Genomic DNA, 16,365 nt, shown 5'->3' with positions numbered 1-16,365 from the left:
TAGAATATGTTCACTTAAAACTGGGCAAGTTTCTATCTGTTTGTCCTAAGGGGTGGATCTGACTTTTATACTAATGACCTGCTGGTCTGTTTATTAAATATTGCCCATGACTTTTTACTTCATTCATTGAAGCACATTATTCTTCTACAGGTCCATTAAAGTAAAAAACTCAGTGCACCCTCAGCAGAAAGGTTATTTGTGATGTCAGGGAAATCAATGCAAGATGCCTATTAGTGGATTAAATTTTTGTTTATACTTGAGGTTTTCTTCGTTACTGTATTAGTTTAAGCTTTTGGCTCTAATGAGCATATAGGAATGTGAGTAATGGAAAAATAAGAATACCGAGTCTCTTTTGGATATATAGGTACACTTGAAGTGCTTCATTGGGTATAAATTGAGTAGAAGAACACGCATGGAAAGTCTTTCAAGTGTCATCATCTGGGATATGTAATCTTTTGCATGTTCTTAGGTAGTATCTAGCAGTCTGGAAACTAATGTGGTTGTCTTGGAAACAGGCTTTATTTTCCTTTTGCAAATATCTAGATGTGAAATCCTTGTCTTCCTTGAAAATCTGGAAGTAATACTTCTGAAAGAAATAACTGCAAATTTAAGATAGTTGTTCTCTATTTAAAGAATTGATATAGGAGTCTGTAAGTGATGTTTGCATTGTGTGCTTTAATTATAGTTGTGTGATTATGTTGCTAAAACAGTCTTTAGGTTTTTTTAGGTAAAATGCCCGTACTTATTGTCAATATTTGCCTGGGAATCATCTGCAGTAAAGCATTTTGCCAAGATTTCCTAGCTTAATATTTAAATAGAAATATTGCAGTATAACTGATGCATTGAGGAAGTTAAGTACCTAAAAACGAACTGATACTATCACTTCCAGTCTTTTCCTTTGCCCTGCTTTAAATTAACAGCATGTGATAAAACTTTGAATATTCTGTGAGATTGTAGCATAATATTTGCCAGACAAAACATCAGCAGTAGACAAAAGTGCACAGGACAGCTTTTTTATTAGCCAAAGAGCTGCCATGCACAGCATAAAATGTCAAAGCAAAATAGAAACTGAGTCAAGAAATAACCATCTTTCAAATTGATGAAGATTTATTAGGATTTGTGTGAAAATATGAAACATGTTCTTGAAAGTAGTTTAACTTTTCTGGTCTGTAGCTTATTTGTCCAGTCACTGCAGTCTTAGAGTTTGGTATTACTAACAGTGTAATTTCATCATAACTTTCACAGATGAAGGTCCAGGCTGAATAATTTTCCATGTTTTGTTCTTAAATTGTTAACTATATTAAGTTCTAATGGCATTTTTAATATGTTTCGCTTCCAAGTATTTTTGTCTCCAGTACGAATTTGAAAGACTCTCAAATACTGATGTGTACTTCAGAGATTTTTTTTTTTTATTCTTTCATAAAAGAAGTCTTTTTTTCAGTGGAGCTCACACTTTGAATGATACAACCTATGCAAGGGAAGAGACCCATGACAGGATCTTGTCGGGCCATTGGAACCCATTTGTATGACTATCTCTTTGGTTCTACCTCCCATCTCTTCCTCCTGCCCCGTTTCTTGTGCTGCATCTGCATTTCAGATTGATTTCTCTTTTCAGAACTTAATTGATGATTTTATTTTTTCTTAAAAGTTGTTTTTCCTTCAAATATGTTCCAATTTTTTTCCTTTCTTCTTCCCTAGAACGAGCTCAAGCTTTCTATTTAAGGCCTGAGATGAAGCTTATTAACGTGAGTGGAGAGGATCTTAAAGACTACGGTTGTTATCAGATGATGCAAAAAGCTTTTAGTGACCTAGATTTTGGCCCTGATGTACAATACTGATGTAAGTATCGTGCATCCAGAAAGAAATAATTAATCACAGCTTGTTTTCCCACAAATGACAGTAAAGTCACTCTGATGTACTGTAATGCTGTTGTGCTCCATTTTGGACTTAATAGCATTTATATATGTTTACCTTGCCAGTCAGGCCACAAACTTCCCACTTTCACCTCAAATTATGATCTCATAAGTCTTACATGAAAAAAGGACATTAAAATGACATGTTAGTCAAGCTATAAACAAAGCTGAGTTAGTCCTTGAGCTTTTTTCACATTCCTCTAAATAAATGTCATTTCTTCCAGTTTAACAATATTAGTAAACTGTGTTCAAAAAAAGTAGTCCATTTTATACCTTCCTGATCAAATAATAATTCTCCATGCTGATTACTAAGTATTACATAATTATATTCCCTGGCTCCATTTTAGCTGAACAATTTTTCATTCTCTCCTCCCAAACTGCAAACAAGCAAGCAACCAAAAAAACCCAAAACCCCTTATATGGTAACAGTTCGGTATAGTTACAGTATGTGCATCATTGTGTTACTGTGATCATTGCCCTGAAATTTGGTCGATAATCAGATACTCTAGCATCCTTCCTGAATCTCCTGGGAAAACATGATATTGTTAAAGTTCTCTTGGCTTTTCCTCTCAGATTAACTTTTAGACAACTTTGAAGTTTTCTCGTTGTTCCTGTTCTTTGTGATCCAGTGACTTTGTCCTGGAGAAGTCTGTTTTGCCTCTGTGTGTGTAATTAGAAGTGGTGACATGGTCTTTCATTCCCAGAAATTAAAATATACATAATTCAAAGTTTTCTAAGGATAGAAAGGAGCTACGATTTTTTTTCCATCACGTGTTTCACTTCAGGATGTTGCCGAGTCTGACTTCAGCAGCATTACCCACAGATAAAACAAACTCCAGGGGAGAGATTATAGATTCATTCAAGGAGAAATGGTATTTTTGTTGCCTTTTGTAATTAAAAAAAGACAAAACAAAACAACTAATGAACACTTTCCTTTTACCATAAGAAAGGAAGGAAGTTGATTGAAGCCAGTCATCTACAGCTAGCGAGATAGAGAGATGCATAGTTGCTTTTGCAGTGATGAGATCCACATCTCTGGAGGAATATGTACCCAGTCATCACATCATGCTTAAGACAGAAGTTTCTCTCTCCGACGCTCAGCACAGAGACAACCTACATCTCTAGTTTCACTTAGACATGCAACATTTAGATGTAGACAATCCCATCGCAAGTGCTAGACTATCCCCTTGGATTGAAATGGCCTCTACAAATCTTTCCATCTAACAATGGACTGAAATACAAAATAGCTTATCCAAGCTGCTCTTCACACAACTTGTTTTTAGAGCTCCTTAGTAATTACAACCGTGTATATTTGTTAGAAAAGGGAGGATTTTATTTCACCTGCATTGTTTGTCTTTGGGGGCAGGAGAGGTATCCTGTAGTGAGATGGGTTCTCCACACTCGTGGTCTTGAAGGGTACTTGAGGAACCAGTTTGGCCTCTGGCAAACAACGTCATTTTTGTACCTTTTGTGTTTTGCATTTGTGATTAAATGAACTCTGTTTGTGTGCTGCTCTGCTGTCCCTGTTTTGCCTTCCCTTTCTGGAGTGCCACTGTAGTGGCTGCCTCGGCAGAGGGGCAGGGACAGGGGCTGTGAGTTACCAACTCTGGTTTAGCCCCACTCTGGGAATTTTTTTCCCTTTGGTGATTCCTCAACTGCCCTGCTCAAGAGGTGGTGATGCACAGGGGAAGAAAACTGATCTCGTCCTGGGAGGAATGCAGTTTGCACTGTTGATGGATTAGAAAAAAATGCTTTAAAAATTTATTTTTGTTCTTTCACATAATCTGAAGTTTTCAAAAATTTGTATGAAAATGTGATTTCTATTGATTTCTGAGATGTGTGCTTTTTTTTAAATAGAGTGAGTAATGTTTCAGGTTTGATAAAAATAAAGTACTCTTTCTGATACCCTTTTTGATTCTTACTTATATGTGCTTAAAGTTTCAACTTAGTGTTCTTATGACTGGTCATATAAGCTACTCAGTCTGTTTTTTAAGTGTTCGTGTTTTTGTACATAGCAAACCTCTGAATAAAACATACCTATTTAATATGTTACATCCTAACTTCTGCTTAACTGAACCCTTCTATTATTAATGGAAAATATCAAGGATGGTTGAAATTTGAAATGTAACAGAAATGGCAGATTTTTTAGCTTGTTTCAGGCATCTCATTCTTTATGTGTAAGAGCTGTCAGAAGGTGGTAAACAGATCTCAGAACAGCAGCATTTATAATCAAATTGCTCTCATGAAATATAGGTAAATCATTCAACAGAAGAAATAATTAAATCTGTAGCCTATAGCATGGCCACTGGTCCATTAGCAGCCCTGGTGCTTCACTCTAGCCAAAGAGCTTGAGTTTACAATATGTTTAATTGGAGCGACAGAGGTTTGTGTGTGAATGCAAAGAGGATTAGACTATTATTTAAGCGATACCTCAAGATAAGCAGTGGTGAAGAGCATTTGCTTGCTTACCTCCCTTGTTGCAGCCTTTGCTGGCTGCAGCACCGTCTCAGGTCTCTGACTTTGCAGCTGTGGCTACCTCAGCTCAAACCACCCTGTTGAAGGCTGTTCTACAACTTTCTTTGACGTGTCCGTGCTGGGAAAATCTTCCTGGTTTTGAGACCAGAAGACAGTGTTACTTTGCACAACTCTGCCTCTCTTAATAGATGTTAAACATTTTGTTGATGGATTCTATGCTGTGACATGGGTAATGAAGGAGATGCTAGAACAAGAAAACATAAGGAAAAACATTGGTTTCTATCATAAATAAACTTGTCGCTAGTTTTTTCTTGTATATACCTATTAAATTTATAGCATAACCATATTTTTATGAAGATCAACTTGTTTGTAATGCTTTATTTAACTGGAGCACAGTACCATTTTAGAGGCCTTATGATTGCCTCAGAATGCGAGAGTTGTCTGCTGCACTGGAGCTGGAGTGTCTGTGGATGAAACGTTTGGCCTCGTACCTTTTGGATGTTGGTATTTTCCAGGGTTACATGTAAAGTCCTATAGCATTTTCAGAAAGAGAATAATCTTTGAGATTTCCCTTTTGTGCTCACACTACAGTCAATTTTTTTTTTTTTTTTTTGCAAAGCCACTCAGCAGTAACCACTCACCCTACATCCTTCAGGCTTTTGGCAGGAGCAGTGTTAAAACTCGTGCTCAATGTTCGTGCAAGTTCCTCTTGCTAGGAGTTGCCTCTGGTTTGCTGTTACACGTGTGATGGATATTCACGTGATTTAAATGCCAGAAGAGAAAGTTGGTTTTTTTCACCTTCTGTCAAGACTTGCAGTAGGAGCTGGACATCTTTATTCCCCAGAGGTCCTCTGCTGTGCTGGCTACCTCAGAGCAAAATTCCCGTCTTCATTCTGTTGCCCTTTTTCCAGCAATAACTATTTTAATTTTCCACATCAGAAACACTGATAATGCCAGCCGTAAGTCTACCTGGTATCATTCAAATACCATTTGATGGGTATTTTCAAAAGCAGGAGGAAGGCTTACTCACCACCCTTTATAGTATATTGACCTTTTTTTTAAGTGATCATGGTGTGTCCTTTACAAAAACAAAGGTGGTTTGAAATTGTCTGATAATATGTTGTTCCCGTTAGAGGACATGTGACTTCACATAGCTGTTTATTCAGATTAGGTAATTTATTTGATAGCAATTGTATTTTATGCAATTTTTAAAATGTTTATGGGCTATTTTAAGTGGTCTTATAGGATGACGTGTAGGTTGTTATGGCTTAATGTGTACGTGAGTGTATGAAAATATCCACTGAAATTGTGTATTAAACTGAGCTTAAGTGTGGTAGAATTTTCCTAACCTAAGGGTTTGTTATTACATTTCTAACTATACTTACAGCTTCAGGAAAAATATGTGAAGATGCTCTGGAATTTCATGAGGTGTATCTCCCATTTAAAAATCACTTCTATGAAGATTTTGTCTTTTGCTGATAATCAATTAGTTTAACAAACAGAACAATTTCATAGTAAAAAATACAGTAAATCAGTTGCAGAATTCTGTCTGAACATGCATAAAATAATTCATTCAACATATCTCTGCACAATAATAAGAACAGGTTGTTCCTTGCTGTGCTTGTTCGTTCACGGTCATTTCTTCCTGCTACTGTCCTAGCAGCATGTGTTCGATGTTGCTCCTAGTAGCAGCTGAAGAATTTGAAATGCTGCAATTTTAAGTTAACTTCCATGGAGTGATGAGGGTGGCCTGTCAGGCCATGCTTGTGTTTTTGATGTCACCCTGAGAAAAATCAATTTAAAATAATTTGATAGTGTTTTTCAGTGCCTGACTGTGCCCCGTTTGTTTAATATGTCTCAAAGTAGCAGTTTCTGATCTGGCCCCGGTAATGTTGTTGTTTATCAGTGTTATCATTAATTTGACTGCCAGTGGAGATAGTCTTTTGGAATGGATGAATACACGGGCTTTCTACTTTAACTGCTTAAGGGAGATTAGCATTTTAGACCTTTTTTTTTTTTTAAGAGAAAATCTGGCAAGAAGGTGAATTGTACAGGTAGTTACTGTGAACAGTCATATCTATCCTGACTTTTTCTATCTAAATGAATCTTACAGAGATTTTTGGAGTGATTGTCTAAAATGTAGCATTGTACATGTTGAAGAGGATGCCAAAGAAAATAGAAATTATGATTACCGTTGTTCCCAGTGAAAATGGACAAATGGGTTCCTAACCCATTTAATCTTACAATTAAATCATAAATATCTATCAGCATTTCGTATTCACATATGAGATAAATGTCTATCAGCATGCACTGGACCAGGTAGGAGTCTGTAGTAGTCAGGGAGTGGGGCTATTGGTTGTGTGGTTTTTGCTTTTATTTTTGTATTTAATCCTTTCTCAACTTTCAAAACAAGGCTGACACCCTTTCTGTAATGTGTGGTATTTTAAAACCTTAAATGTCACCCATTACTTTGCCCTTTTAATGGATTTGTGCATTCTGTGAATGCTTATGAATCAGAGAGCAGAGGAAAACTGCGTATTCGCTTCAGTTAGTGAATTTAAATAAAAAAACCCTGTGGTTATTGATTACAGCAAATACTCACCTTCTGTGTTTTTGTAGAAATCACTTAGGGGTTCAAGTATTTAATCATGCCATAGGGTTTTAAGAGAGCCTAATGGCTGGATTCAGTTTGCATGCTGTAGACACCAATGGGATCTGTGGGCAGAACCAGCATCTCGAAGGAGTGCATCAGAGTATTCAGGTGAGGCATCTGCCTCTCTGCATTGGCGATACGGAGAGTTTCGGCGTGTGTCTGCAGTTGCATGTAGTGTTGGCGATGCAGGGACCTGGCCAGTCTGCACCTTGGACCGTTACCTTCCGTTAAGACTGGGATGGATACTGGGAGGAGCAGGACTCAGGGCGTCTGTGATACGGATGGCCAGCATGCTGGGATTGAATACTGGATAAATCAGCCGTCTTTTGATGGTAAATGGTCCGGAGAGGTTGTCTTGACTTGGACTTGATTCTGATCATCTTCGTTTCTGGTGGCAGTCATATACAAGGGGCAAAGGTTTTTACCATTCAGCTGGTGGTTTTGGTTTTTGTTTGTTTTTTTCACGTAGGTGCCCAGAAAGTGGGCACCCAGCTGGTGCAGGCAGAGGATCATTGCAGTAAGAGCTACTTACCAAGAACCAACCAACCTAAAAAAAACTAGGGTGCGGAGGTTGTCCCTGACTGACCTGCCACACTTGACTGCCCGTGCAAGGGAGGAGAGCACCTGTGTGCCTCTGCCATCCTTGTGTGCGCTGAGCCTGGCTCTGCGAGGGTGCAGGTTCACTCGTCTTCCATTTTGTGTCTCCTGTCTCTGGCTCTGTGAGTGGAGTGCGAACCATAATTGCAGTAAGATGCCAATACGATTGCAATAAGGAGTTTTATTATATTTGGAAGATGTAGTTATACGTAAAATAAAATGAAAGGCAGAAGTGAAGTAATTTTCCTTGTTTGGGAAAGCTAAGCAAGCGTTTGTTTCAGTTCTGCTGGTAGGGAAGGTGACACTGGGAGACAGTTAAATACTGTATCTATTAAGTTCTAATGAAACTAGAGCATACACAAACATGCTGCTCCTCCTTATTGCCTGAGAGGGACTATGATCATCATATTTTATGACCAAAGGTATATTACTGAAAGAAGAAATGTTAGCTTGTTTTTTTGGTTGGCTTTTTTTTTTTTTTTATTATTATGCTTTTAAGTCTATTACTGAACTTTGGAGTTCAACGTATTAAAGCTCATGTGCAGTTAGCAAAATGGTGCATTTTCTGTATAGAAGCTGAATCTTAAATTACAGAACTTATGTACCAGCAAATTATGTAGTACCTTTCCACAAATCACTGATCACATAATATCAGTATGAATTTCTGAGGGAACAGTAATGTGTTAAATGCTTAAATATCCCAAGCTTTGTTCAGTCCTCATTTGACATCACAGGCAGAGAAAATGAGATACACCATATACCAGTGCTTTTGTAAATGCTGAAATGTATTTTCTTTGCTGCATCACTGCCTTTTGGTACAATGAGCTGAGAAAGTTCCATTTTCTGTCACGAGCCAACCAAAACCCAGCATGTTTTCAGGGTCCAATTTTGAATTTTTGTTCACATTACAAATCGATGTGAAACCGCAACTACTGAAGCTTTCTGGCACGTACAAAACATTTGTTCAGCTAGAAAATGAGTGGAGAAAAAGAGCCAGCGGTGACATGTCCAGATGGGAGCACGTTGGAGTGCTGTGAAGCAGAACACCTGGCATCAAGGAATGGGGAAATCCAGTCCATCGCTGTGTGTCTGGATGCAGGGCACCTGCGAGAGCGGGTGTTGCGCCTTTGTCGAGGAGCACCGCTTCCGAGAGGTGGATTCTTGAACATTGATGCTTTGTGAAATGTGATGCTTTGATGTTAGATTAAAATAAACCAATTGCAGACTCTTTACCAGTAATTAATGTGATATTTTTGGAAAAGATGATCTTCTAGTCAACAAAGTTTGTAAAATTGTAACCGGTGGACTTCAGTTGTTTCTAGGTACCATAGCCCATGCCTGCAGCAGTAGCCCCAGGCTGCTCCCAGGTGGTTGATCGTTAGCGGTGGGGAGCACTTTTCTCCCACTGTGGAACCTGAACTGGTAGGACATCTCATGGAGGGGTTCTCAGGGTTTGTACATTGTCAGGTCTCTTGGTAAGACGTGGAGAGTTTCACATTGCTTGATTTCAGTATTGTTTCTGAATTATACGCTGTGAATGTTGTTGTTTGGTATAATGAGAATTTCTTTTTTTGGAGTCCAGAATCAATACTGACCGGATTGTTCTGTGCAGAAATTTGAAGATAGAATGAGGTGGAATAGTTGATGTGTGACATATCCGTGTGTTACTGGTCCACTGAAAGCTTCAGAGATCACATTTGTTCCATCTGCCTTGATAAGAAATTCTGTAAATCATGAAGTTGAAGACTTTTTAACCCATTATCATTTTTTACCTTGTTGTTATTGTTTGATTGTTCAGTCATCAGGAAAAAACTGTGTTTAGTTCCTTCTAAACCCTGGGCCAACTCTACCATGAGGTAATACCACTGAGGTGTAGGATTACTGCAGGGATTAACTGTAGTGTCACTGTTCCTGAATGCGTATTTAACGTAAAAAGGGCAGAGGTGATGTGGGGAAGAACCTCAGTATTATGAAACTGTTGTTATTGTTCTTGTTAGGGAACTTTAACACAACGTTCTACCACTATAGATCTCTCTGTTAGAAATGAGGGATCAGTTTACTTCAGAGTCTGTATTAATAAAAATTTACTTTTGTTTGCCCCAGTTTGTTTTATCTATCTATTTTCTTTAAATAGCCATGAACTAAGCTTTGCAGCAGGACTGGTAAGATCCTGCTGACTTCAGTGAGCCTTGACATGGTCCATAAACAATGTAGTGTATTTATGTTAGTAAATGTTGTTGTTTTGAAATTTATCACATGCTCATGAATAACATTTTTCCTTCTCACCCACTTCTCTGGAATTATTAGACATACAGCTGAAGTAGTAGCTTTAGTAACTTTGCTGGTAATTGGATTAACAATTCACTATGTGATAATGAGGCTTCTTTTAGCTGAAAATTGGAAACTAAAATAATGCTTATATCTCACTGCTATAATCCTGTGCTTTTGAATACTCCTGATATTTGCTCCTTTATTAAAAAAAAAAAAAAAGTGTTACCATGTAACACAGCTATCATTCTTATTTGGTCAGAATATAATTTTTTTTTAGTTCAGTTTCTTATAGTATATTCACAGTTGTGCTTGAAACTTCAAGGGTGCTTTAAAGGATACCTTACTAAAGTAGGAGAGAAGCCTGTATTTTTTCCAATAAAAATTAACTTTTGAAATGGATTTCTTAACTGTGGAGTTTGTTTTTTAAGTTCCTCTTAAGAATAACAAAAGTTTGTTCTCCCTTCCAACCCAGTGTTTAAATGTGTGCTTAACTTTTAAACATCTGAGTAGGTTCGCTGCCTTCAGTAAGTGCACACGCCATGAGGCTTTTGACAAACTCACTCGCTACAACTTCTTCGAGCGCTGCTGCAGCAGGGCTGGTGCTGGGCAGAGGGAGGCGGGGAGCGCGCAGGATCCAGGCTGGTGGGCTTTGAACATAGCGGTGTCAGCGGTAGCACCGCTAGCCGAATTAAATTTGCAGAAGCACTGTCCTTGCAAAACCTCGAGTGTTGTAATTTCGAAAAGCCGTAATGGTCAAAGATTGCTCCAGAGTGGTGATAAAGCAATTTTCCAGCTATAAATGCTGTTATTTAAGTAAACATGGTCCAAATGCTTTCTTTTACAATAGGATTGAAAGGAATTCTGAACAAACATACTTATGTTCAAAACAGTACAGAAAAGTGGTTATCCTTTTTTCCTTCAGGGAATGAGTACGCAATATGGAGGTATCTGTCCTTGAAGCCCCTTCTTTTTCTCCCCTAACTTTTAATTTTGGTAACTAATTTCTTCCAAAGCTGATGGAGCGACAGAAGTCTCACAGTTGCTGAATTCATACTGCCTTCGGAGCAATCCAGGGCTGGGTGCAAATGACCTTATTAGTTCCCAGAAATGAACAGCATCCTTAGGCAGAAAGGCTTTAGGACATTGTCTAATAATAGATTGCTTTTTCTAATACATTTCTTCAAGAATAATACTTTTCCAGATGTATAAGTTTACAAAGTGAATCCTGTTGATATCCTGCTAGATAGAAAACATGTATTTTAATAGTTATAACTACATAAATATATTTGATCTGTAATTAAATTTTGTTTTCAGTAGTAGTATATGAAATGACAGAATTAAATTTATCTGTATATATATGATATGCATTTTAAACTAGCTATGTAAAATTGATCGTAGATACTAGAAATATCTTAACAACTTTTTTTCTTGCAAAAAGTGTATTTTTTTGTTGTCATTTGGTGTTGATTAATAGACTGCTGTAGAAGGTTGAATAAGAGCATGTTGTTACAGTAAGATGGTATTAGAAGAAGTTGACCTGAATCCTGCATTTGTCATTTTCGTGACTTTTATATTCCTTCCTCATTAGAACTATGCAGCACTGATACAGCAACAAATTAATGAGGACAAACAAAACTTGAGAGAAAAGACTGTGTATGGAATCCAGCTCACAGAAGAAAAGCTTAATGACTTCCGTGATGAACAGATTGGGCAGCTGAAGGAACTGATGGATGAGGCTACCAAACCTAATAAAAAAATCACCATTTCTAAAGACTTGGAACACAAAAACTAAATGGGTTTAAACATTGTTTTAATGCCTATGGAAGCATTTTGAAACTTCCTTTTCCAGTTGGACTTAAATGTGGTTTCTGTGGAATAATGGGTGTTGCTGATGCCATAACTTGTCTGAAACGGGTGTCTCTGGCTATTTGGCTTTCTATGCAAGAATAAATGTTAAAATGGAATAATCTGCAGTATTTTTTTTCTCCTAGTGGAAGGTGGAAACTTAAAGAATTTGGTAAAAATAAATTGACATTTCAAAAATAGAAAGGTTTTTTTTTTAATCTCAGTGCACCCATAGGGCAAAACATCTTTCTGTTTGTATATCATCCTCTGCCTTAATGGAAAAGATGCAATTAGCATTTGTTTTCTGATGTGGATTCAGTAGAGAAAGAACAAAAGTATGGTACTAGAGTGGACTTATTTCAGTGGAAAGAAATAAGCAGTATTAGAAACACATACTGCTGTTGAAATTGAAAGTTGGTTTTCTTCTTGAGCTTTATTGTGAAATGTGCTTTAAAATAAAAGATGTACTTAATTATTAAATGGACCTTGAGGGAACCACTGGCTTATGAAGAAAATTCTGCACTTTTTTAAAAGCTAGACTCAGGTTATTGTTAGTATCTAAAATTTTAAAAAGCCATTCATGAGTTGGTTGTGCTGTAGTTAGAATTCAAAGGCTCTTTAAAAGCTCAGTATCTCATATTATTCAATATTTTACATGGACCAGAATTAGTAAACTCCTCAATCACAGAAATTATCCTGTTGATAATACTGTATAAACAAACATCTGTAACTTACAGGTAATAGGTTAAGTCTTCATCAGGACAATGCGTGCCTAATACTCGTACTATTGTGACTAAAAAAAGTCCTACTTTTTTATCTGCTAAGAAAAACCACCCCCGTTTTGTGCAAAAGACGGCTTTCATTTCATATTCCAAACCTAGTTTTATATTATTAGTTGTGTTCTATTTCTGGACCTTTCCCTGTCTGTTACCCACAGTGTGTTCAAGACAACATAATTTTGTTCCTCTTGGGGGGATAACAGCTTTGACAAGTAAGCACATTTCCATCTGTCTCAAGTTATAACAACATGCTGTTTGCCAAAGCTACGCTCCTGGATCCTAACTGGGGGCAATTTGGGGAGAAGCCTGCTTCTCTCTGTCTTCTCTCTGTGTTCTCTCTCTTCCCAATTCTTTGCTAGGATTTTAGGTTGCAGGTTGTTCATTAAAATGTTGTTTGCAAGACTCCTGTGCAACTTATGGTTGCTTTGATACATCTTCCTCTGCTGCAGCCTCCGCTGCTTGCACAGTAGAAACATCCTTTAACCTGAAGGGCCTAATCCAAACTGGGACAGGAGGGTGGAGATGACGTCTAGACTGCAGGGCTGAGGTTCACAAGTCTTGGTTCTTGGTGCTTCAAGGGTGTGGTTGGAGACAATGGCGTCTCCCTTCTGGCCTGCTACGTACCTAGGTCTTGCCGCAGCATCAAAGTGGGAAACAGATTGGGGGGGTGTGCAGGAAGCTTGAAAATTGTCTCTGGTACTTCCATTCGCCCATACCTAAAGCTTTTTTCCTTTTAAAATTCAAAGGCTGTAGAAATGTAATCAAACTCCAAAGTTTTAGGGCATAAGGATGTATTCTGTTGCACTTCCATCAGCTATACAGTAACCACTGATTTTCGTCACTAGATCTACTCAGTTTTAATATCAAAAACTGTTTGACAACAGAGTTTGTTTCCACTCCTTGATTGCTAGTACATGTGTGCCTACTTTCCAGTCAATATCCAAGTTGCTTCAAATTTATTTCAAATACTGCAATTTAGAGCACAGTTACTTTTATCAACACATTTAATGAAACTTGTTAGTTCAATGAAACTAGTTAGAATACTTGTTCTGCATCTGTCTACTCATGTATGTACCTAGATAATGCACATTTCTAGAGGCTAAATTAATTTATAATGAAAAATTGCTATTTGGTATGAAAAATTTAAGCTTATAATGAGACCTAAAGTGAGTTGGAGGTGAGGGTAAACATCTTTACATCCACAGTCCCTTTTCTAGTAAATCCGACAACTTTTTTCTTTCATTGCCAGTGGCAGCTTGTATTTTGTACAATGTTTGTATTAAAACAACTCTTACAAAAGCCAAAATTCCACAATAAGAATGCAACATCTTTAAAGATTGCTGGCTTTAAGACGGCCAGTGCTAATAGTAAGGCATGCTCTGATCCAAGCAGCGCTTAGGCAAGTGGTGGGCGCGGGTGGCCCCACAGAAGCTTTGCAACATCAACACCACCATGCATCAGTGAAATTCTTTGATTTACAAGTGTGGTTAATGACAGTTAAGTTGAAGAAGACAATGGGCTTCTCATCCTGTCCACAGAAAGGTAGAGTGACAGAGATGCTTTTTCTTTAGGTTTTTTTTTTTTTTTAGATATAGGATACTTTTTGTGGAGAATTTTACACAGGGTTTGATGGATAATGAGCAAAGGAAAGCGTCCATCAAAATTACTTCAAAACCACAAGCAGCATGCTATTTCAAATGGTGAAAGAGTTGCTTAGAAAAAAGATACATATCACCTTATAATGAAGAATAGCTATGATCACTTTAGAAATGAGTACAAAGTTTTAAGCTGCGTTCTGTGTGTTGGTATGGATTGCTGTTATACAACTAAGCACTGAAAAGACCTCCCTCCATTCAGCTTATCTGTTAAGAAAGATCCGTTGTATTTTCTTGATCTTAAATCCATTTGGCTCTTCTAGAACTAAAAGAGAGTGATAAAATTCACTGGTTAATTTGGCTAAACCTTATCTGTATTAACACTTTATGTGATCGCCTGACAGCTGGTAAGAGTTGGAGGGAGCTGAAGTTTTAGATAGCTGGAAAAGGCACAAGCTGAAGTCTTATCAACACGCAAACAATTTTCAGAAATCTGTCTCATTAAAAGTTACCAGTTTTGATATGCAAAATACAAGTTATAAATCTTAAAAAGAATGACTAAAACTGTCATTCTTTCAGTGTTTTATTATTTCTGTGATGTGGGATTATGCTTGCTGGCTATCCAGCAAGAGCTGTTAGAACGTGATGTTTCTTGCTTAAAAATAAATTCATAATTTAACAGATTGAAGGTGGGATTTATGAAGGAGTTTAATTTCTCAGCTATTTGGACTTATTTTAAGCTTTTTGAATTATTAGTAGACTTCCTATTTCTTCATCTTGGATATGTATTTATGAGAGACTGGTTATTCACCGATGAGTCAGTGGCCAAATTTTCATTGGCTTCTAGGTAAAAATATTGGACAATTAGTGAAGGAGCAATACTATACCTTTCCCTGCCTGTTATCATCTGTTTTAATTTTTACTCTCTGTAGGCAAACAGAGGGAGGGCTGAATCTCTCAGCAGACTGATTTACTCCAAGTGTGAACACAGAGGGTCCACATACCGTTGAGGAAGGGTGAAATCTGAATCACTGTAAAAGGTATCTCCCATTCTAGGGCAAAAGATGTCTCTACATGCTGTCCTGCTTAACTGTGCATTTTCAGACCTCTTGGAAAGGGTGGCAAGGTAAATCCTTCCTACTGGAGGGTATAGATGCAGCAACACAGGCTTTGCAGGACTTTTTTGATAACAGAACTGCCTGACCCACCTCCTACTGATCTGTGTCCCGGTGCAGGACCGGGCTTGGTGCGCCTGCCAGCCTTTGGTACCCAAGAGCTTCACAGTGAGGAATGGTGGTACTGGGAAGTCTTCCCCTTTGAACCACATCGGAAAGCTCACTGTAGAGACTGACACAAATCAAAGGGCTGATGTTAGAATTGACAATAATTGCATTTGTAAATGATCTGCTCTTGTTCATGGAGGTTACATACCTGCTGCAAAACCCCTGGCTTTGGTAGGAACATTTTCAGCAGTTTCAGTGGCCACAGATCTGCCTGGGGAACAGGCTCGACAGTGCTGAGTCCTTCCAGCTTTTCCAGTGGTTTGTGTCTACCGATTAAGGCACATGAAGATCACAGAATTTAATTTTATTTGGATGCAACCATTATATAAGTGCAATACAAAGTATTCTTCATCAAAATTGAGAGTTATAAGCTAATGTATAAATTCAATGTATAAATGACTAAGGACTGAATGTTTTGCCACATGTAGCAGTGTGTGTCATGAGTAAATGTCAGGTGTTTGAACAAGCCCGTTTACGTGATGTATGATCCTACACAACGGGTACGTGTGTCTGGGGAGTTCAGTGTTTAATCTGCTCGCTAACAATTTCAAAGCATGTACTTAAGACTATAAAACAAGAATCCTTATTTAATAAAATGACCTTTAGTTACTGAATATCTGCCAACTTGTTAAAAATGCTGAGGAACATCAAGACGAGTGCATATTACTACTGTAAAGCCCTCAATAAATATTTTGTTGAAATACCACCATTTGCAACACCATTTCCAGCACAGATGAGCCTTCTGTTGTATGCCAGTTACAGTCCTAGAGGGATGAAGTGAAATCTAAATAATCTGTTAAATGAGCTAACATATTTACCATTTTTTCCCAAAAGGTTACTATTTCTGTTTTGACTGGAAAAACAACTAGTACAGAATCTAAAATAGTGGTATATGTTTATCCTGAGAGATTAACAGCAAAACCAGTAAAATATGTAGCAGAAAGTAAGCTGGCA

At 37.7% G+C, this 16,365-nt stretch overlaps 1 protein-coding gene across 2 annotated transcripts in view; it reads left to right on the top strand.

The window, feature by feature from the left end:
* SDHAF3 (succinate dehydrogenase complex assembly factor 3) overlaps positions 1 to 15,948 on the top strand; it is a 39,174-nt gene extending 23,226 nt beyond the window's left edge. The window contains exons 2-3 of one of the 2 annotated variants that reach the window (XR_015708176.1): positions 1,699 to 1,839; positions 11,498 to 11,637. Coding sequence is in view for 1 of the 2 variants with exons in the window: in XM_087774421.1 (XP_087630547.1) it covers positions 11,498 to 11,701 (204 nt within the window). In the remaining variant the exon portion in view is untranslated. Of the gene's footprint in view, positions 1 to 1,698; positions 1,840 to 11,497 lie in introns of both variants that reach the window. The other variant, XM_087774421.1, reaches the window with a different exon arrangement.
* The last annotated feature ends 417 nt before the right edge of the window (positions 15,949 to 16,365 follow it).

Source organism: Nipponia nippon, unplaced genomic scaffold (assembly GCF_047370975.1).
Source record: "Nipponia nippon isolate SJK-2023a ecotype South Korea unplaced genomic scaffold, ASM4737097v1 scaffold_1, whole genome shotgun sequence".
Lineage (NCBI taxonomy): Eukaryota > Metazoa > Chordata > Aves > Pelecaniformes > Threskiornithidae > Nipponia > Nipponia nippon.
The sequence above is the reverse complement of the archived record's forward strand: the minus strand, read 5'-3'. Positions and strand labels throughout refer to the sequence as shown.